At 41.4% G+C, this 22,323-nt stretch overlaps 1 protein-coding gene across 1 annotated transcript in view; it reads left to right on the forward strand.

The window, feature by feature from the left end:
* The window catches only part of srpk2 (SRSF protein kinase 2), a 291,734-nt gene extending 273,139 nt beyond the window's left edge, over positions 1 to 18,595 (forward strand). Inside the window, 3 exon segments of the mRNA XM_070897312.1 lie at positions 2,340 to 2,432; positions 3,065 to 3,157; positions 16,715 to 18,595. Coding sequence (XP_070753413.1) covers positions 2,340 to 2,432; positions 3,065 to 3,157; positions 16,715 to 16,899 — 371 coding nt within the window. The 3' untranslated portion in view covers positions 16,900 to 18,595.
* The last annotated feature ends 3,728 nt before the right edge of the window (positions 18,596 to 22,323 follow it).

Below are 22,323 nucleotides of genomic sequence, written 5' to 3' on the forward strand. Positions count from 1 at the left end.
CTTTACAATTGGAGAAACAAAATGGGAAGGAAAGTGATGGGAACAACATTTCTTCAGAGTAGCAAGAAATTGAAACGTTCTAATTTTTAAAAACAATTTTATTTTTTAAATTGAAATAAAAAAAAAAAAAATAATAATAATTGGTTCAACCTCCACAAACAATTAAATACTGTTATCTAATGGTGGAGTGGGAGGAGAACTCTTAGGCACATAGTCCATTAATAGTTTTGAGCCATCCAGTTGTCATCCGAGTCTGTTGGACTTCCCCAAGCAGTTATATAGCAGGCTTTACTGTAAGCCTACAGAGATAGCAGAGACTCTTACAAGAAATAGCAGACTCTGTTACAAGAGATAGCAGAGGCACTATTACATACATATTCATTAGAAAATGGAATAGTGCCAGAGGACTGACAGACAGCTAATGTGATTCCTGTATTTAAAAAGGAGGTAAAACAAGTCCATTGAACTATAAACCAGTTAGCTTTACGTTGGTCGTAGGAAAGATAATGGAATCTTTATTCAAAGATGTAAAAGAAAACATCTAGAAACTAAAAATAATATAAGAGTAGTTAGCACTGATTTTGAAAGAGAAGGTCTTGACCAATCTTATTGAATTCTTTGAAGAAGTAACAAAGAGTAGACAAGGTAATGTAATAGATGTAATATATTTGGATTTTCAAAAGGCCTTCGATAAGATGCCACACAATAGACTCATGACTATGGTCAGAGCATATGAAGTTGGGGGCAAGTAGCAGAATGGATAGCAAGCTGGCTAGAAAATAAAGTAAGGGTTGATGGTGGTTAGTCAGACTGGCAAATGGTGGGAAATGGTGTTCCACGAGGATTTGAAGTTGGGACCATTGTTGTTCACCATTTACATAAACGATTTGGACTCTGGAATCAGAAGTACTGTATCAAAATTTGCAGACAACACCAAATTAGTGGGTACAGTTAATGCTGAGGAGGACTGTGACAAAATGCAAGTAGACATTAATAACATTTCAGAAAGGGTATGTAAATGGCAAATGAATTTCAATATAGATAAGTGTGAGGTAGTGCATTTTGGTAGGAAGAATAAGGAGCCAAATACTTCTGGGGAAATTAAGAGTCTAAATGGAGTAGAGGAACAAAGGGATCTGGATACAGATACACAAAGCACAAAAGTAATAATGCAGGCTAATAAGGCCATTAAAAAAGGCAGCTTAAGCACTGGGGTTGATTTTCTAGAGGGATTGAATTAAAAAGTGAAACAGTTCTCCATATTATAAAAAGGATATAGAGGCACTGAAGAAGGCACAAAGAAAATTAACAAGGATGACCAGAGCTGAGGTGTTATACCTATCAGGAAAGATTGAACAGGCTGGGGTCCTTTTCTCTAGAAAAAAGAAGGCTGAGGAGTAACAATTATGAAAGGTTTTAATGGGGTAGACGTAGAGAAGATGTTTTGACTTGTGAGGAGACCAAAACTAAGGGCCATAAATATAAGATAAATGCAATAGGGAATTCAGGAGAAACTTCTTTACCCAGAGAGTGGTTGTTAGAATGTGAAACTCGCTACCACAGTGAATAGTTGAGGCGAATAGCACAGATGCATTTAAAGGAAACCTAGATAAAGACATGAGGGAGAAAGGAATAGAAAGTTTTGCTGAAGGGGGTTACATGGAGAGGGGTAGGAGGAGGCTTGTGTGGAGCAGAAACTCTGCACACAAGAAAAATATTATTTTGTGTATACTGCAACTAGGATAAAGCCTTTTTTTTAATGCTTTACATTTTCCTTGAAGTAATCAAAGAAAAACTAGACTACAATAGGTATTTTTTCTAAAGTTTAAAAAGTTACATAAAAGTTACTTTGATAGTGTTTCTTAAAGCACACATTTTCTTTCCATGCAAGGTGAATTTGCATGTGACTTTTGAAAATACTTCTGCAGTCTTAACCGCCTCTGATACTTATTTTTAGCAGTGTGATATCTCTTGATATTTTGTTTGATTAAGCAATTTAGCATCATTTTCTTTTAAACTTCGAATATTTGATTATTCATTTCTCTGGTGATATTCATGCTTTCATCTATGTTCCAGCCTTTTTATTCCCATGTCTATTTGCTTGTAGCACTCCCTTGCAGTAGCACCACAGGAATAATGTCTTGTAACTCTTACAGCAAATTGTGATGCCGTAGATCTGCTTTAACCTAGGACCCTCTGCATGGGATTGCTGCAAACATAGGTGGTTTGAATCTGTTTCCAATTTTACTAATTCCAGTTTCTTTTCCTCTTTTTATGTCCCACCCTTTTTCTTCCCTGCCCTTACCCACTCCCGTATCCTTTTTTTCTCTCCCTCATAGACCACATAGCACACATCATAGAGCTGCTAGGCAATATCCCAAGACACTTTGCTCTTTCTGGGAAATATTCTCGGGAATTCTTCAATCGCAGAGGTAGTACCTCTTCTCTTTGAAAGGTCCTGTAACACAGACAGAAGTGGACAGAGGTTTCCATGGCTACTGAATTGAGATTTTTAGTCCAGTCCTGTAACCAAAGCTAATGTCTGATGCAAACAGTGAGAGTATCAGTAATCACATTTTCACAGTAGTCTGCCATTGAAAATGATACAATGCAGATTAACACCGATCTGTTGCCTGGGAGTGTATTTCCTAGATTATGATTGGCTATAGATTATAACATTGCAGAATATACATGAAAATATAAATGATGTGAGCAGATGCAGTTAAACTAGAACAGTATCCTGCTGCCAGATATATAGTAACCGATAAAACTGCCTAACGTTTTAGAGATAAATCCTGCCATGTTCTTTTGAACTTGCTTAATTTTGTTTTACTCAAAATACATATCAGCAGCTTCTAAAAATGCTGAAATAAGCCCAAAGGAGTAAAGCACAAAAAGCAGAAATGTAATAAAGGTTTAATGTTCATAGGAGCCCAAGATATTATGGGGCTGTTTCAGTGCCAAGGATAAGACACTCTTGTCTGTACCAGGACTAGTATCACATGATGCATGCATTGTACTGATTAAACTGTTTTTGTTTTGCTGGCAATATTCTTCAATGCAGATCACATAGCTTTGATCATTGAACTGCTGGGGAAAATCCCTCGAAAGTTCGCAATGTCTGGGAAATATTCCAAGGAGTTTTTCACCAAAAAAGGTAACAATAGTTATGAAGCACTGACTGAAGTATATTAAATGTTCAGAGGTGATTTGCCTAGGGAGCATATAAAAAATGTTCTTTTCAACTTTTAATGGTTGAATAGGTTACCTACTGCTGCACTTAAGGGCGAACAGTGTCTGGAGAAGTCAAAAGGGTCTGTCAAGAAGCTGATGGATGAAATGCCGAGTGCCTCTACATTTCCTTGAGATTGGCATAACAGTTGCATATTTGGGGAAGCACACCATTCATAGTATTATTTTTCAGTTTCAGTAGTGTAGCAATGGCTTTGTGCATGATTTGATTTTTAAATCAGGTGTCTGTATTATGCTCTGGAAATAGAAGGGCTTTCTCAATATTTTAGGCAGAATGTGTGCATTGGTGCACAATTTTACTGCTAAACTTTTTAAATAGTCAGGTGGACATTTCAAGATTTTTGTTAAATCAAAGTCATTTGTTAATCAGCTTATCCATGTTTAGAAAATGTGGTTATGAACGATTGTAATGCAACAAGGCTTTCTTGTTGAACCCTGTATAAGGTAGCGTGTGTTTTTGCATGTTTGTAGATACTTTATGTATCCACCATATAAATGCACTTTGCGTTGTTTACCGTGCTAGCCTTTTATTTGCAAGTGATGTAATTTTTTAAGGATGTCCCATTGAAGTGGCCATTGGAAAGACATTTCAAAAAGGTCAAACATTCTGAGAATTTGTAGAAATAGTCCCACATGTATGATTCAGAGGATAAGAAAGAAAGTGATTCTCAAATGAACTTCAGCAAGATTTGTATTAAGCTAACTCTGTTACTTTTCTGTTGTCCTCGAGGATAGTTCGGACAGTATTGTGCCGTGAAAGAAATACAAATCTGAGTTAAGTCAAGCATCTACTGCTAAAACCTTTCCTGAAAGTTTTTTTTTCCAGATTTAGTCCATGCATATGAAGAAAGTGATGTCTGAATATGTGTGCTGCTCGAAGTGAGGATTTAGACAAGGTTGTGAATAATATTCTAGGAGCTTGTAATGCTTTAGAAGAAAATTAAGGCTCTGAATGAATGGCAATTCAGGTAACTGGATTGAAAACACCATAGTAATAGAAAATGGTGCTAAGTGGAAAAAGCTTTGGCTGAAAGCAGAAATTGGAGTGGAATTCTGCAGGATTTTGCTCTCTCTTTACATTATTCATGAACAATATGAAGACAGAAATTCAACTTTAAAAAAAGTGGAAAAAGATGAGTGCTGATGCAAAGCTATATGGTTATGTGATAGCTTTCAGGTTTTTGATACATCAATTGGATGTGGTAAATGTCAGCTGAATTTTTGTAAAGAAATGCAAGGTTATGAACAATGGAACGTGAAGCATGAAACAATGGCTGTGCATTATCAACGGCAGACCAAATGGAGCTCTGGAAGGCAGACCAAGCGCTGTGGGCATTCTGCGTCACGGAGTCATCAAGGCACGCCAGGTTAGCTATGAGGTGCACGAGCTAAGCTGAGCAAGGTCTTGATCCCGGGGCAAGGGGGTCCAAGACGACTGGAAACCAGGCACTGTTGTATGAGCCTAATTGTCTACGGCGCGATGTTGGCCGCAGGTTCGGCGCTGATTAGTGCCCTTGATGGTAGGCTTGGCTGGGGGCAGGCATTGATGGGGGTGGGGTGTGTGTCTGGTCCACTAGGGTTTAGAGTGGGGGAGGTGTCATAGCAATGATGCTCACCATGTGCTGGAGGCGGAGGAGAGCTCCAGTCGTCGCTGAAAGAGGAGGTCACCTGTGGGGAAGGAGAGATCCAGCCGTCGTCGAGGAGAGGCCCGATCGTCACTGGAGGTGTGTGGGCCCAATCGTCACTGGAGGTGTGTGGGCCCGATCGTCACTGGAAGAGTGTAGACCCAATCGGAGGAATGTGGGCCCAATCGTCACTGGAGGAGTGTGGGCCCGATCGTCACTGGAGGTGTGTGGGCCCGATCGTCACTGGAGGAGTGTGGGCCCGATCGTCACTGGAGGAGTGTGGGCCCGATCGTCACTGGAGGAGTGTGGGCCCGATCGTCACTGGAGGAGTGTGGGCCCGATCGTCACTGGAGGAGTGTGGGCCCGATCGTCACTGGAGGAGTGTGGGCCCGATCGTCACTGGAGAAGTGTGGGCCCGATCGTCACTGGAGGAGTGTGGGCCCGATCGTCACTGGAGGAGTGTGGGCCCGATCGTCACTGGAGGAGTGTGGGCCCGATCGTCACTGGAGGAGTGTGGGCCCGATCGTCACTGGAGAAGTGTGGGCCCGATCGTCACTGGAGGAGTGTGGGCCCGATCGTCACTGGAGGAGTGTGGGCCCGATCGTCACTGGAGGAGTGTGGGCCCGATCGTCACTGGAGGAGTGTGGGCCCGATCGTCGCTGGAGGAGTGTAGACCCGATCGTCACTGGAGGAGTGTAGACCCGATCGTCACTGGAGGAGTGTGGGCCCGATCATCACTGGAGGTGTGTGGGCCCGATCGTCACTGGAGGAGTGTGGGCCCGATCGTCACTGGAGGAGTGTGGGCCCGATCGTCACTGGAGGAGTGTGGGCCCGATCGTCGCTGGAGGTGTGTGGGCCCGATCGTCGCTGGAGGAGTGTAGACCCGATCGTCACTGGAGGAGTGTGGGCCCGATCGTCACTGGAGGAGTGTGGGCCCGATCATCACTGGAGGTGTGTGGGCCCGATCGTCACTGGAGGAGTGTGGGCCCGATCGTCACTGGAGGAGTGTGGGCCCGATCGTCACTGGAGGAGTGTGGGCCCGATCGTCACTGGAGGAGTGTGGGCCCGATCGTCGCTGGAAGAGTGTAGACCCGATCGTCACTGGAGGAGTGTGGGCCCGATCGTCACTGGAGGTGTGTGGGCCCGATCGTCACTGGAGGAGTGTGGGCCCGATCGTCGCTGGAAGAGTGTAGACCCGATCGTCACTGGAGGAGTGTGGGCCCGATCGTCACTGGAGGAGTGTGGGCCCGATCGTCACTGGAGGAGTGTGGGCCCGATCGTCACTGGAGGAGTGTGGGCCCGATCGTCACTGGAGGAGTGTGGGCCCGATCGTCACTGGAGGAGTGTGGGCCCGATCGTCACTGGAGGAGTGTGGGCCCGATCGTCACTGGAGGAGTGTGGGCCCGATCGTCACTGGAGGAGTGTGGGCCCGATCGTCACTGGAGGAGTGTGGGCCCGATCGTCACTGGAGGAGTGTGGGCCCGATCGTCACTGGAGGAGTGTGGGCCCGATCGTCACTGGAGGTGTGTGGGCCCGATCGTCACTGGAGGAGCGTGGGCCCGATCGTCACTGGACAAGCGTGGGCCCGATCGCGTCAAGTCAGACTATTAATTGTTTCCCACTTAACAATAAGTATGTGAAATAGACTCCCAGCAAAAACCATTACTACTATGTTCATACTTAAAGGAATCAAATCACTCTAAATGTGTAAGAAACAGGGTGGGAAGTTATCTATACACTTAGAAGATGGAATAGTGTAGTTGTTATAGAACATTGACTTTTTCTGTACTACTGAAACATAGATGGATCACCTGTGGAATATAGACAGTCTGATAGTAAGGTTGTGTTGTAAAGTTTAACTAATTCTCAGGAAAATTGCTTAACTTCCCTTGGTAGGGAGGGGGATATTTTGCAGAACTTTATATTAAAGATTTACCTGCAGCTGGTTCTCTTGCTGTGGAGATTCAGTAGAACAGACTGTAGGAATTATACATGCAACAGACTTGGTAGATGAATGACCTTTAAGAGTTTCAAACTTTATGCTCTGGTGACGATTGTCACTGCTGGAAATGAAGCACTTTTATATTTTAGGCAATCAATTTCCATAAATGTTCCTGAGATGAGTGTAAAGCTCCCTGTTCATTCCATTCTCAGATAGGTATCCCCCTCCTGTACAAATATGGATTTTTTTTTTCCATATCCTGCTTCAGACATTTTTAGCTACGATAAACAGATTGGCAATTTGTGTCATGTTGTGGATGGTTTTGTGCTGTGGACCTGTGTCAACTAGGATCTGGATACAAAGACGTCTCGAGTTCATTTCACATAGGATAAGTATGGTCAGCAGCCTGATTTAATCTGATCTCATATCCCAGTGTTGAAAGAGCAGTGTGCTGTCTGACTGACTACCAATCAGTTCTAATTGATAATGTACAGATGAGGTTAAAAAAATTATCAACTTAACAAAGTGGAATCTGTTAATACATTCCTTTAGATCACTCACATTATGGTAAATTCAAAACTGGATGTCATTAACATCATTGCTATTCTTGGCATTGACTCAGTTGTATGGGCTTCAGCTGTTCCAATCAAGAACTAAAACTTCTGGTTTGCCAGACACTCAGCAACTAACTTCAATATGAATCAGCTGAATTAATAACTTACACTGCACAAAATTTCATTTACGCTCCTTCAGATGTAAAATTTAAATAAGGTGCAGAATATTCCCATTCTCTTCAGCAGAAAAGAAACAATTTTGAAATTCAATTAGAAAAATTCTTGCCTTTCTTTTGAATGTGTTCAGCATTTTATCTTGAATATGAAGGTTGGAATGAGAAGAGGCCATTCATCCCTAAGGCCTGTTTCTTCTATGACCCATGCATAAATATGTCAATCATGGAGTAAGCCCTCCTTGCTCAAGGTCACTGGATTTTCTTCCTTTGAATCAAACAGATTTATTATTATCGGAAAACCTTCAATCTTTCTCCAAACAAGTAATTTTGTTTGATGAACATAGAAACATAGAAAATAGGTGCAGGAGTAGGTCATTTGGCCCTTCAAGCCTGCACCAATCTAATGGAACTGGGACAAAAATACTGAACTCAAGTCTTAATAGGAATAAAGTAATGCAGTTCTACCAGTATCTGTTCATCCTGAGGTGGTTATTATTCTTGCCCTTCTCTTCATCCTCATCATCATTGCCTTTCTTCTGTACACTTGTTGCTGTGTTGAAGCTACAGGAAAGGAAGATAGAATCCAAGCAATAGTGAACGCTGGGATTAATGTGACAGGGAAAGGTGTGAAAGCTTATGACTCTGGTACTTCACAGGGATCCCACAGTGACACAGTAGGTGTTCAGTCACTAACTTGGTGCTGGCAATATGCTCCTGATTGTGCTGGTCTGCCTCTCACATGCATTGTACGTTATACAACATGATTGAGTAAATTAGTTGAAGGCTAGAAGTTGCAATGTGTGTGCCAAGTGGCGTGGGAGAGCTGAAGTATGAGAAACAGTGGTATCACCCTGTTAAAGTAGAGAAAGCAGTTTTAGGCTTGTGCTTGCTGTTAGGAGCGCAATCAGGAAAGTAATTGCTGTCAAGGAAAATAATCATACTGCGAGATCCTGAGTTAGTGCACCCCCTTAACCTAGTGAATTGTGAAGGTTAGTTGTGCAGTTTTACATTGAGGGTGAAGAGTGTGCTGGGGCCCAAAGAAGAAAAGACAGAGTGACCAGTGTGTTAACTTGCCTGCCATTAAAAACATAGAAACATAGGAACAGTAGTAGGCCATTGAGCCCCTCGTGCCTGTTCCACCCTTCAATGAGATCAAGGCTGATTTGCGACCTAACTCCACATCCCTTAATACCTTTGGTTAACAAAAAGCTATCAATCTCAGATTTAAAATTAATGATTGATCTCTCATTTGCTGTTTGCGGAAGAGAGTTCCATATGTCTACCATCCTTTGTGTGTAGAAGTGTTTCCTAATTTTACTCCTGAAAGGTCTGGCTCTAACTTTTAGACTATACCCCCTAGTCTTTAGAATTCCCAACCAGCGGAAATAGTTTCTCTCTCTCTACCCTATCTGTTCCCCATAATATCTTGAAAACTTCGATCAGATCGCCCCCTTAACCTTCTAAATTCTAGGGAATGCCACTCTAGTTTGAGTAATCTTTCCCCGTAACTTAACCCTTGGGTATGATTCTCGTAAACTTACACTGCACTCCCTCCAAGGACAGTATATCCTTCCTAAGGTGTGGTGCCTAGAACTGCTCACAATACTCCAGATGTGGTCTAACCAGGGCTTTGTATAGCTGCAGTGTAACTTCTGCCCCTTTATATTCTAGTCCTTTAGATATAAAGGCCAGCATTCCATTAGCCTTTTTGACTATTTTTTGTACCTGTTCATGACATTTTAATGATCTATGTACCTGGACCCCCCAGGTCTCTTTGGACTTCCACTGTTTTTAGATTTTCATAATTTAGAAAGTACCTTGTTCTATCCTTTTTAAGTCCAAAGTGTATAACCTCACATTTGCCTACATTGAAATCCATTTGCCACAGTTTTGCTTATTCACATAATCTATCGCTATCCCTTTGTAATGTTATGCTTTCATCTACTCAGCCTACAATGCCGCCGATCTGTGTCATCAGCAAACTTGGAGATCTGACTTTCTATACCATCATCTAAGTCTTTATTGAATACTGTGAATAGTTGAGGCCCCAACACACACATCCCTGCGAGACACCACCTGTCACATCCTGCCAATTAGAGTACTTACCCATTATCCTTACTCTCTGTCTCCTGTTGCTCAGCCAGTTTCCTAACCAAGTCAATAATTTGCCTTCACGGCTTCTTAGTTAACAGTCTTTTATGTGTGACTTTATCAAATGCCTCTGGAAGTCCATATAAATAACATCCATAGACATTCTCTTATCCACTGCGTTAGTCATCTATTCAAAAAATTCAATCAGGTTTGTCAGACATGACCTACCTTTCACAAATCCATGCTGGCTCTCTGATCAACTGAAAATTTTAAAGGTGTTCCGTTAGCCTTTCAATTATAGATGCTAGTAATTACCCAACAACAAATGTTGGGCTAACTGGTCTATAATTCCCTGGTTTCCCCCTCTCTCCAATCTTAAATCGCATAGTGACATGCGCAATTTTCCAATCTAAAGAAGCAGTTCGTGAATCGTGAGAACTTTGGAAAATTATAGTTAGGGCATCTGCAATGTGCTCACCTACTTCCTTTAAAACCCTGGGATGGAAACCAACTGGTCCTGTGGATTTGATACTTAGTGCCACTTTTAAGGGGTCAATATTGCTTCTGACTACCCACTTTTTCCTAATATAATTGTAAAAAGGATCAGGTATTGAACTTCTGTGACACTGTCTACAGTCCTGGTTGGCCAATGCTACCTTGCTCTACATGGCTTGAATAATATTTTTGACAGGTTTCCAACCATGGACCTGAGTTCAGTTTCTTCCAGGAGGGTTTGCAGGTCTGTTTCTGTGAAATTGTGACATCTTCTCTGCCTCTATCCATGCCCTTGTCCCTTGTCCCTTGTATGGCGGCCTGTGCCAGCTGCTTCTGTGATAGACATTCTTGAAAAGTGACTGAAAAGCAGTCATGAGACATGCGGTCAAGCTAGCTCACTGACAACTGTCTGAGCCAAGCCCTGCTCTTTACTTACCGGCTACTCTTGAACCTGCTGCTGCAATCTTCAGCTAGAGCTGGCGTTTTAAAATCTGCATTCTAATTTCCACCCACCCCAGAAATTTACTCCCATTTTACACTGGCTACATGCCTGGCTACCTCAATGGATATGCAAATGAACTGACCCAAAATTCTGGTGTTAATAATTCTCCAGGCCATTAAAGGCAACTCATTTTTCTTTGGTGTAAAAGCGGTGAGCTAACCATAGAGAATTTCTCGACCATATTTATTCATCTATTGAATTTTTTTATAGTTGTCTTCATCCTCCATCAAAATTGAATGACTTTTGATTCATGTTGCATCCATGTATTCTTAGTGTGAGATCAAGAGCAGTATTATTGAATCCAGCAGATGTGTAAGGCACTCAAATGCACATTGGATAAACAAACAAATTGGAAATACATGGGTGACTGTGGAAGGGAACTGGATGCAAATTCAATAAGAGGACGACATGGAAACCTGTTGGGAAGAGCTACCTGTACTGGGGAGCTTCTCCAAAAGGAACATGTTGTCTATAGAATGTTGGAAAAAAAAATCTAAATTGATGAGGCTCTTAGAATTGCAATATATGTGGAATTTCCAATATTCTACTACTCTACTCCATTTAAAATGTTATAATTCAAAGTTTATTTCCTTGGCCTATTCTTCTAAAATAGATTGCTTCACATTTTCTACTTTGATCTGCATCCTTCTAGTCTATCTCTTCCCATTCATCTGTATCATAATCCTTGTCATAATTTGCCATATGCCTTCCCCCACCCTATTTAATGTCCTCAGTAACTGTTGATATGGCTCCCTCAATTTCTAAGTCTAAGTCATTTATGTATATAGTAAATAAGAGCAGCCCTTACACAGACATCTATGGAATAAGACTTACCACATCGTTATTATTTGAGAAACTTCCTTTTGCCCCTACCCTTTACTTTCTACCCACCAACTATCTCTCCATGTGGCATGGTCCATTATCTTTCATAGGGTCTTGTATGTGGTATCTTATCAAATGTCTTTTTGAAAAATCCACGTTAAAGAAAGACTTGCATTTATATAACTATATCTACAGCATTTCTTTTATTTTTCCTCTGCTACTTTTCTTTAAAGAATTCTATGTTAAGCATAACCTGCCTTTTAGAAATCAGTGATGACTGGTCTTGATCATCTTCTGTTTCTGCAAATGTTTAGTAATTTCATCCTGTAATACAAACTACCAACAACTGAAGTAAGGCGAACTGGCCTATAATTTCCTTTCTTGTATCACATTTTTAATTGATTCAAGAATAGCAGAAAAATAATTTGTACTTCTACCCATAATCTTGGTTTATCACAAACTTTCCCACATTTAAGGGAAATGGATAAAATCTATTTGATTCAGTCGTCTTGTGTCCCACTATGCCCTATGTAATATCTTGAACTTAATCTTTTGTCTGCTGCAGGATAAGGTAGCATGCACCACAGTACAAATCTGCAAGTTGTCCTTTGCTATAAGGTGACCCAAGTCTTGTTTCCAGTGTATGTCCATAGCATGTTGCAATGTTCCTCGAAGGCAGTTGTTGAGTCCTTGTATAAAACTTCCATTTAAATAAATTAGACACATAGTACATTTTTCTAGAAGATACATTAATTACAGATGGAAGTGAAGGTTAACAAATATTACTATATATTTACTAATGAAAAAGAAGAAAAGTTGGTGCAGTACCTATTTTCTGCTAATGATTCATTTAATAAATCCTACACACCTTCAAAGTATGCAAAATACATCTGTCAGTGGAAGGGTAGCAAATTACGTCTTTAAAAATGTGTGGTGTGCAGTCTTCAAAATGTAAACCAAACCTTTGCTAACCTTTGAACATTTTTTGTTTCCTTAATTCAGAAAAGGAGTGAGACATGAACCCCAGGAATTTTGGACTAGTTAGCCCAGCACTCGTAGTGGGGAAAATATTCAACAGCAATATACAAAGTTCATCTTAATAGCACAGAGGCCATAAGGAGTAGTCAGCCTGGATTTAGAAGCAGTAGGTCATTCCTCACTAATCTACTGAAATTCTCAGAGGAGGTAACTAAATTAGTGGACCGGGGCTATTACTTAGGTATAATTTACTTGGACTTTCAAAAGGTGTCTGATACAGTTCTGCATGCTAGACCCTTGGAGAAACTTGAGATGAATAGATTTAGCAACAAATCAGCTAGCTGGATTAAAAACTGGTTTACCAATAGGAAGATGGTGGTAAATGTAAAAGGCTATGTCTGCAACACAGTGACTAAAGAAGTTTTGCAGGGGTATTCTCTGGATCTGCTGTCTTCAATATTCATACATCACTTAGAGCAGAATACTTCTAAGACTGGTGTAAAGTTTGCTAATGTTTGTAATGGAACAAATTCAATTGACTATTCAAAATAATCTGAAAAGACGGATCAGCTAAGGGATAACAATGAAAAATAACTCACTTTTGGGACAGGAAGCATGAAATGTGCACAAGATGAAGCAGTGTTCGAAGCAGAGGTGGTAAAGAAAAATAACTTGATTAGGCTTACTGATGTTCACTTGAAAGTATCTAGTCAGTGTGAAATTGGTATTAACAGGCTAATCTACCAAGAAGCATCTCAAGAAAATGTGTTCATAAATCAACCAAGTTATTTTAACTTTACATGGATCAGTGGTGAGGCAGGTTTTGAAACATCAGCCTGGACTGCCAGTATTTTATTTTAAATGGATGAATGAAAGAAAGACTTGCAATTTATATCGTGCCTTTCACGACCACCGGACGTCTCAAAGCATTTTACAGTCAATGGAGTGTAGCCACTGTTGTAATGTGGGAAATGCAGCAGCCAATTTGCGCACAAGCAAGCTCCCACAAACAGCAATGTGATAATGACCTGATAATCTTTTTTTTTATGTTGATTGAGGGATAAATATTGGCCAAGACACTGGGGATCAGTCCCCTGCTGCTCTTTGAAATAGTGCCATGGGATATTTTATGTCCACCTGAGAGAGCAGACAGGGACTCAGTTTAACATTTCATCCAAAAGACAGCACTTCCGACAGTACAGTGTTCCCTCAGCACTGCACTGGAGTGTCAGCCTAGATTTCTTTGTGCTCAAGTCCCTGGAGTGGGACCTGAACCCACAACCTTCTGACTCAGAGGCGAGGGTGCTTACCCACTGAGCTACAGCTGACGCGGATAGTAAAATAGTGGGATTAACAATTTATACTGCACTTTTTTTGACAAACAGATGGTGGCAGGAGGGGGCCAATGGCAGCCGGGGGGTGCTGATGATGGCAGGCTTGGGCCCAGTGGCGAGGGAGAGAAGTGGGGCCCCAAACAGGAAGTGGGGCCCGTGCTCCACAGGTTCTTCGACCAAGCTGCTGCTGCTCTGCGAGCCTGCTTCTCTGACCGACCGCCGACTGGGCCTCCCGCTGAGCTACAAACCCCGAGCAGCAGGGGGAGAGCAGTGGCAGGGGGAGAGTGAGCCTGGGCGGGGGGGGAGGAAGAGAGAGCAAGCTTTGGCGTGAGGGGGTAGAGTGAGAGGCTGAGGGGTGGGGAGAGAGAGAGAGAGACAAGGGGAGAGAGAGACATGGGGGAGTGGGGGGGGGGGTGCGGGGAACGGAGACGAGAATGGGAACTCGGGGAAGACGGATCACGTTCTTCCAACCCCCTACAAGGGACATCGTTGGATTGGATGATATCCAGAAGTCACGACACTGTCACTATTCACTTCATACCCAATAAGCCTGTTAACAATCCGTACACAATGCCCCGTCTATGTAGGGGGGGAAGAAAGAGAAAGAGAGAGGATGCACTTACACTGGGGTAAGGCACTTTGAATGGGAGGAGGGATGCACTTGGACTGGGGTAAGGCACTTTGGCTGGAGGAGAGATGCATTTGGACTGGGGTGAGGCACTTTGGCTGGGGGAGGGATGCACTTACAGTGGGGTAAGGCACTTTGGCTGGGGGAGGGATGCACTTGGACTGGGGTGAGGCACTTTGGCTGGGGCAGGCATGTACTTGGACTGGGGTGAGGCACTTTGGCTGGGGCAGGCATGTACTTGGACTGGGGCAGGCATGTACTTGGACTGAGGTAAGGCTCTTCTGCTGGGGGAGGGATGCATTGGACTGGGGTAAGGCACTTTGGCTGGGGGAGGGATGTACTTGGACTGGGGTAAGGCACTTCAGCTGAGGCAGGCATGCACGTGGACTGGCGTAAGGCACTTTGGCTGGGGGAGGGTTGTACTTGGACTGGGGTAAGGCACTTCAGCTGAGGCAGGCATGCACGTGGACTGGGGTAAGGCACTTTGGCTGGGGGAGGGTTGTACTTGACTGGGGTAAGGCACTTTGGCTGGCCCTTGCTGTCTTCTGGGGAGCTCTGTCCTCTGTCACTTCAGGAAGTCAAAGGATTGAGTTACAATTTGCAAAGTCAGCGAGACCTTGGGATGGGTGGATCCAGTTATATATTCCTGTGAAACTTCAGGGTGTGGCTTATCCTCCAAGGGGACCAATCAGAAACAAAGGGTGGAGCATGTTGGCCATTTTGGCCGTACAAATAAACGCGTCCTAAAATAATAGTCTAGACAATCGTGTGCCATTTTCTCACCTACTACTGATGTACTGGAGAAGGTTTAGATTCGAGCAGTGTAAACAGCTTTGTGATTTAGGATTCTAATCTATGAACAGATACTCCACAAGCTAATCTTTTATTTTGGTGAATGAAGATAAGTAGGGAGTGTGATCCAAGTCTCAAGTGCTAAGGGGCTTAGATATTGTAAATGTAACTACAGGCTATTTTAACTTGGAGCGTGACCACAGTATTTTGAGGACAAAATGAATGAGTCTCAATGAGATATACGTTAGAATTTTTTTTCTCTGGCAGAAGTTGATATCTAGAACAAGACTCCCAGCAACAGCAGTGGATGCTGTTTTTATGAATTTAAATAAAAAGACCTAGTTAAATACTTTGAAATGGATTTGAAGGTTATAAGAATAAATAAAGATGCAAGTGATTAAATACTCAAAACATATTAGTTGTTGAAGCACTGGGACAATAGAAATATTGTGCCAAGAAAATTAACTGATCCAAGATGAATAATTTATGTTGTACTGTCAGGTAATGGAGTTTCACTTGATACCCTTGGATTAAATACATTGGCAAGAGTCTACAATAGTCCAATTGTACATTCCAATAGAATGACTAGATTCAGTGGACTGAGTGGCCGTTTTTGTTTCCTTTTTTCTTAAGGTTATCATAGCTTTCTGGATATATATCCATTGAAACTGTAGTCACATTGTATTTGACTCAATGTTAGTGTGTAAGAGGAGGATGTGGAATTGGATCTGAAATATTCATGTTCAGATTTGATCCTTGTATAAATAATTTGTATTATGATCAATGAAAATGGTTTTGAACAATGATATTGCAACTGAATTTTTATCCAGTTCCAAATAGATTTTTTTTTAATTTTGAAAATTGTCTTTAGTATGGAAAAAAAAATCTCTATGGAGTGGCCAGTAAACAAAACTGGATATATCCACATTTTCAGTGAAAAATTGCTAGACTTTATTGGTGCCACTGCCTGTGCTCAAACTTATTAGGTCAAAGTGCGCTCAGTGCTGAGGCAGTCCTTTGAAATGCTAATGTGTGAGTCTGTGTTGACTGAAGGAAGTAGATGAAATTCATTATCTTTTATGGTTGACTCATCAGGCGAGTATGCTGGAGAAGAATGTAATTAATATTCTCAACATTCTGTGATTCTGATTGCTTCATTTGGCATAAAAGCGCTTTTAACTGCTCAACTTTAGTTTCCTTGCAATCAAGTCAAGAGCTGGGCTGATGGTCTGCTATTTGCCTCCTTTCAGAATAGAAGGGAGAATTTGTTGAGCATCTTTGGTATTTTCTATCATAGTTAAGGGTAATTATCTACGGCATGCTTTTCCACGCACATCATGTATAAAGGCTGCAGGTTTCAGTTTATAGAAAACTATCTGATTATGGAAACTACCTCTTTGCTGTAGGCAACATAATTGCAAGAATCTGAAACCCAGACACTTTTGCTTTCAGGATCTGCCCTCATGTTGATCTTCAATGGATTCCTGTGGAGTTTTACTGACTGCTTTCTACTTTGTGTATAGGAGAACTACGGCACATTACAAAACTGAAACCCTGGAGCTTATTTGATGTGCTAATAGAGAAATATGGATGGCCTCATGAAGAAGCTGTACAGTTCACTGACTTCTTGCTGCCCATGCTAGAAATGGTCCCCGAGAAACGAGCTTCTGCAGCAGAATGCCTCAGACACCCCTGGCTTGGCTCCTAGCGGCATTCACTAGTTTTCTTCATGGAGCCAACCATCGCTCCAGAGTTCATCGCGGACCCAGCAAAGTGGCAAGCTCTCAAACATCAGGAGTGTAAATCAGATGGCTCCAACATCAGACCATTGTTCACTCTGAAGTACTGTTAATGTTTGGAATTTTGCTTTTGTGCACTGTTTTTGGGAAGGGTAGTTTTTGTCCTTAGCAAGAGGTAGTTGGTCAACTGACTCTGCTGAAAACTCTTAACATGTCTTGATGCTTTGTTTCTTGTGTCGCCTGACCTTCTCATGTTAAATTTCCTAACTGAAAGTAATGAGAAAAATGTTAGTTTTTTTTTCACGTGTTTGGATATTTTTTGTACCTATTTATGAAAATTGTTTTAGCTGATGAGTATTAATATTGAATGACAAGAGGATGAAGACAAGAAGCTACTATATCAAGTAAGGAAGTAGCTGAGATATTGCAAAGTGCTGTACAATTGTATCCAATAAGAAAGAAGCATTATTCTTGTAAAATCTGTAGATTTTCCTGTAAAATATCTTTCCATAAAATACAGAAATGTTCTCATGAATGCCTTGTGGCTAAGAGAATGCATGTTTTGAAGCTTGTCTACTTACAAAGGAGGCTGTGTAAATTTTACATTTGTTGCCTCAGTTAATGTTGCGTTGCTGGGTATCTTATGTTCATAAATGCCTTGTAATTAATTTTGCAATCCAGCCATACCTATAACCAACAGATTAGTCCTAAAACAGTCCTTAAAAAGAGACAAGTTGCCTGGCCTCAAGTATGCTTTGTAGTCACTGCAATAGTCCCTTAATTGTCTGTCCTTATTTATAAAAGAATACCCACAAGAATGGGGCCTCCACAAAGTTTGACATTAGAAAAATATTTCTTTTTAATAAAATTATCCTTACTGTGCTTCAGCATTGTAAGATATATATCCAAGAAAAAGATTTAAATGATTTCCTGTACTGAAGCTGGCAAAACAGAGTAAAAAGGAAAAAGTGACTTTTCTATGTGCAGATTTACTATTTTGTCACAAAATTTATATGTTAAAATATTTTGCTGTGTCACAGTTCTGAAATGATAGTCATTGATATGAAAGTGAAAATAAAAGTGGACATGATGAAACTTGTTTAAAACAATTTACAGTACAGCAGACCCCACAGACTTTAGTATAAAAGGAAAGTTGATCTTAGTCTGTTTACAGCACTGCTTTCTCAGCATCAGACAGTGGCACAAATTGCACTGGTCTTTGTAGCTTTTTCAGGGATTAACAATGCAAATAGGAAGTATTTTTTTTAATCATCAATGTAAGCATTGCATTCTTGAAATGTTAGTTTAAATGTTTTCTGAGTTGCTGTGTGTAATGAAAGGCTTATTAGGTAGCAGAATGTTGTGGTCAAATGCTATTCTGGCATGTTCTATCTCATCGACAGTGACGTTTTCTACTTGTCAGGTCTTCAAGTGTGCACTAGCCTCTAAACAGTCAATGATGTGAAAGTGAACTGGCTAGTTTTATTCCCTATTCCCATTTTCCACTTTAATTATGGTGCCACCATTCCTAAATCTACCAATTGCCGGTTTATCCATCTGCCTTTGCAATAACTAGATTGTGGACAAAAAAATTCTGGTATTGTAACAATAGCCAATTGTTTGAGGTGCTTGTAACTGTCTAATTAAACTGTTTTGTTTCCACAAGTTGTGCTACTCATTGGAATGGCAATGACAAGATAATTTGCAATAATAAATTTCACACTAATGTTTAGTTGTACTGTATATAGAATACGATATATTATTCTGGAATAATATTTAAATGCAAAATGTATGGCCTTTTTGTTGTCACCCACTCTAATAATATCTTTATTCAGTCAGTCTCCACATACAATAGACAATTGCCCCACCAGGGGAAAATCACTTGGCAACAATTCTTCTGTTCTTTCCTTTTAAAGGTTCAATGACGTTCCACTCCTTCAATGTATAACTACAGCCTCATTCTAAGTCTTGCCTTCAGTTTTAATTTTGTCATCAGCATAAGCTCTTTGCCAGCTCTCTCTATTGACTATTTGTAATGTGTTGTTTCTGGGTTTCTGTTTTCTTGCTCCCTATACCTGTAGGAGGGTCTCCATTCCTAGACATGGGTTGTGTAGACTGGCTAGATTCCAGACCATAATCCTCCAGAGTTGGGTTTCTCAGTATAGTACCTGAGACTAAGAAAGCCGATCCCACTTTCATGTTAGGTGTTTGAGGTGCAGTTGTGGTTTCTTGCCTGGTCATGAGAACTTGAAGATGCACTTGCCAAGCATTCAGAATTGTTGAATTTGATCCTTTATCAGGGTGGAGTAACCATCCTCGCCTAGAATGATCTTCTCCATGGTGAAGAAAAGGCGCTCACTGATCAGTATGGCCATTGGCCATCCCTCTGCTCTTGGTTGAACAGGAGGCTGCTATTGGTTGACCCTAACCACTCTTGTGAATTTGCCATCCACTTGAGTGGGTAAGATGGGTTTCCTTCAGGAATTCCATACTTGTTTGCTGTTAAGGTAGGTCAGAATGTTTTCCTGTTTAATTGGTTGGTTAAGTTCCTTGATATTCACAAAGATAATCTTGAGTTCGGCTATGTATGCAATATTCATTGCGCCTTCAGGATAATGTGGATCTGACATCCCTGGTTGTCAAGGTCATCCATTTTTTGTGGCCATTTCCTGATTCACCTCTAATAAGTAAGTTGTCTCAGCTTGAATTTCAGGATATAGATTTCCAGCTCCTTTATCTCGTCTTTTGCCTATCTTTTGTATGACTCCCTGTTTGAACGTCTCCAGTCAGGTTTCCATCCCCCTCTCAGCCCCGAAACAACCTTAACCAAAGTCATGAATGCCATTCTTTGACACGGGCCATGATGCATCATCCCTCCTTGACAACTCTAGTATTTGACATGGTTGAACACACAATCCTCCTCCATCACCTCTCCTACATTGTACTTGCTTGGTTTCACTCTTGTATCCAATTGTAGTCACAGAATCTCTTGCAATGGATCCTCTCCCCATCCCTGCACCATCACCTTTGAAGACTCCAAATGATCCTCCTCTCCCTCATCTACATGCTGCCCCTTAGTGACATTATCTACAGACATGGAATCAACTTCCACATGGATGCTGGTGACCCCCTGCTCTACCTCTGCTGTCAGACTGCTTGTCTAACACCCAATCTTTGATGAGTCACAATTTCCTCCAGCTAACCATTGAGAAGGCCAAAGCAATTGTCTTTGGCCCCTGCCACAAGCCCAATAAGTTTGCCACGTATTACATTTACGCAGATTTCATGCAGGAAATCTGCATGAATCTCCATGTGATGCATTTCGGTAGAAAAAATGAGGAGAGGTCATATAAACTAAATGGTACAATCCTAAAGGGGGTGCATAAAGAGAGAGACCTGGGAGATATGTGTGCATAAATTGTTGAAGGTGGCAGGATCGGTTGAGAAAGCAGTTAAAAAGGCTTACGGGATCCTAGGCTTCATAAATAGAGGTATAAGAGTACAAAAGTGTGGAAATTATGATGAACCTGTATAAAACACTGGTTAGGCCCCAACTAGAATACTGTGTCCAACTCTGGGCACCGCACTTTAAGAAGGAAGTGAAGGCCTTGAAGAAGGTGCAGAAAAGATTTACGAGAATGATTCCAGGAATGAGGGACTTCAGGTACGTAGATTGACTGGAGAAGCTGGGGTTGGTTTCCTTGGAACATTCAGAGGAGATTTTAGAGGTATTCAAGATCATGAAGGGTCTGGACAGAGTAGATAGAGATAAACAGTTCACATTGGCAGAAGGGTCGAGAACCAGAGGACACAGATTTAAGGTGATTGGCAAAAGAACCAAAGGCGAAGTAAGAAAAACATTTTTTACACAGTGAGTGGTTAAGATCTGGAATGCACTGCCTGAAAGGGTGGTAGAAGCACACTCAATTTAATCTTTCAAAAGGGAGTTGGTTAAGTATCTGAAGGGAAAGAAATAGCAGGGCTACGGGGAAAGGGCACGGGAGTGGGACCAGCTGAGAGTCGGCATGGGCTTGACTGGCTGAATGGCCGCCTTCTGTGCTGTAACCATTCTATGATTCCCTTTCCTGGCCACTATTTCAAGCTGAACCACACTTCGCAATCTTCGTGTCCTATTCAACTCCAAGCTGAGCTTCTGATGCCACATCCTCTCCATCACAAAGGCTGTTTACTTCCATGTCTGTAACATTGTTCCTTTCTGCCCCTACCTCAGCTCATCTGCCACTGAAATATTAATCCAAGCCTTTGTTTATTTCTAGGCTTGGTTATTCAAATTTTCTTCTGACTGGTCTCCCATCCTCCACTCTCTCAAATCTTCTCTGCTGCCTGTATCCTATCCTGCACAAGTCCCACTTGTTCACACCAGTACTCGCTAGTCTACATTGGTTCTCCAACACCTCTCATTTAAAATTCTCATCATTAAATCCCTCCATGGCTTCCTCACTACCTGTCTCTGTAACTATCTCTTGTGCATCATCCCTTCCTTTGCCTATGCACTAGTGATATATTATCCACACATTGTACAGCATACCGAATGTTTGAAGCAAAAAACTGCACATGCTGGAAATCTGAAATAAAATCCCAAAATACTGGAAACACTCAGCAGGTCAGGAAGCACCTGAGAAGAAAGAAGAGATAGGGTTAACGTTTCAGGTGGATGACCGCTTTTGACTTCCCACTATTTATAACTAAGATTGTTTTTGAGTTTCATTTGATTTTGTGAGGTTTCGATGGTAAAGTTTTATCTACTGCTTCATGTTTCTTCCATTAAAAGGAATGCGATTGTGCATAGATCATTAGAATTTAATATAGATAGAACGAAAACTTTTCAACAATGTAGGTAATTGTCTAGCCTTTGCTAAACAGTTACTAAGCAGAAGTTAAAACTGACTCGATGAATGCATGTCCTCCCGTTAACCCACAATTGGGTGAGACTTATCAGGGGAAATTGAGCTTATTCTACTCATGAAATAGCCACTTATTACCCAAAAGGTTATTTTCAAGGATATTTGAACGGTAGCAACTTGAAACAGTACACATACCAAGCATTGTTATCTTGACTTGGCAGCAAAAGGTGACAAGCACTTTGGAACAGTGATGTACGAAGTTGTCCTAAAAATCTAGGTGTGGGAAAATCCACATCCAAGACTACTGAATTTTATATTCATTTATAGTCCTAATATTTTACTGCATGTGGAAGTATAAATTTAATTCTTTTTAAATGGGATTCTTCTGAACGGGAGAGTAATCAATTCCAACCAAAGACTGTTTTGTGTTTATGTTCATCACCCTCTGGTTTTGGTTTTACTTCTGTTGTTTAGGTATGGTTTAAAAAGTAAGTAAAACCAAAAAGATGACAGATTAGATTCAAAAGT

The sequence above is a fragment of the Pristiophorus japonicus genome, chromosome 13, assembly GCF_044704955.1.
Source record: "Pristiophorus japonicus isolate sPriJap1 chromosome 13, sPriJap1.hap1, whole genome shotgun sequence".
In the NCBI taxonomy this organism is placed as follows: domain Eukaryota; kingdom Metazoa; phylum Chordata; class Chondrichthyes; family Pristiophoridae; genus Pristiophorus; species Pristiophorus japonicus.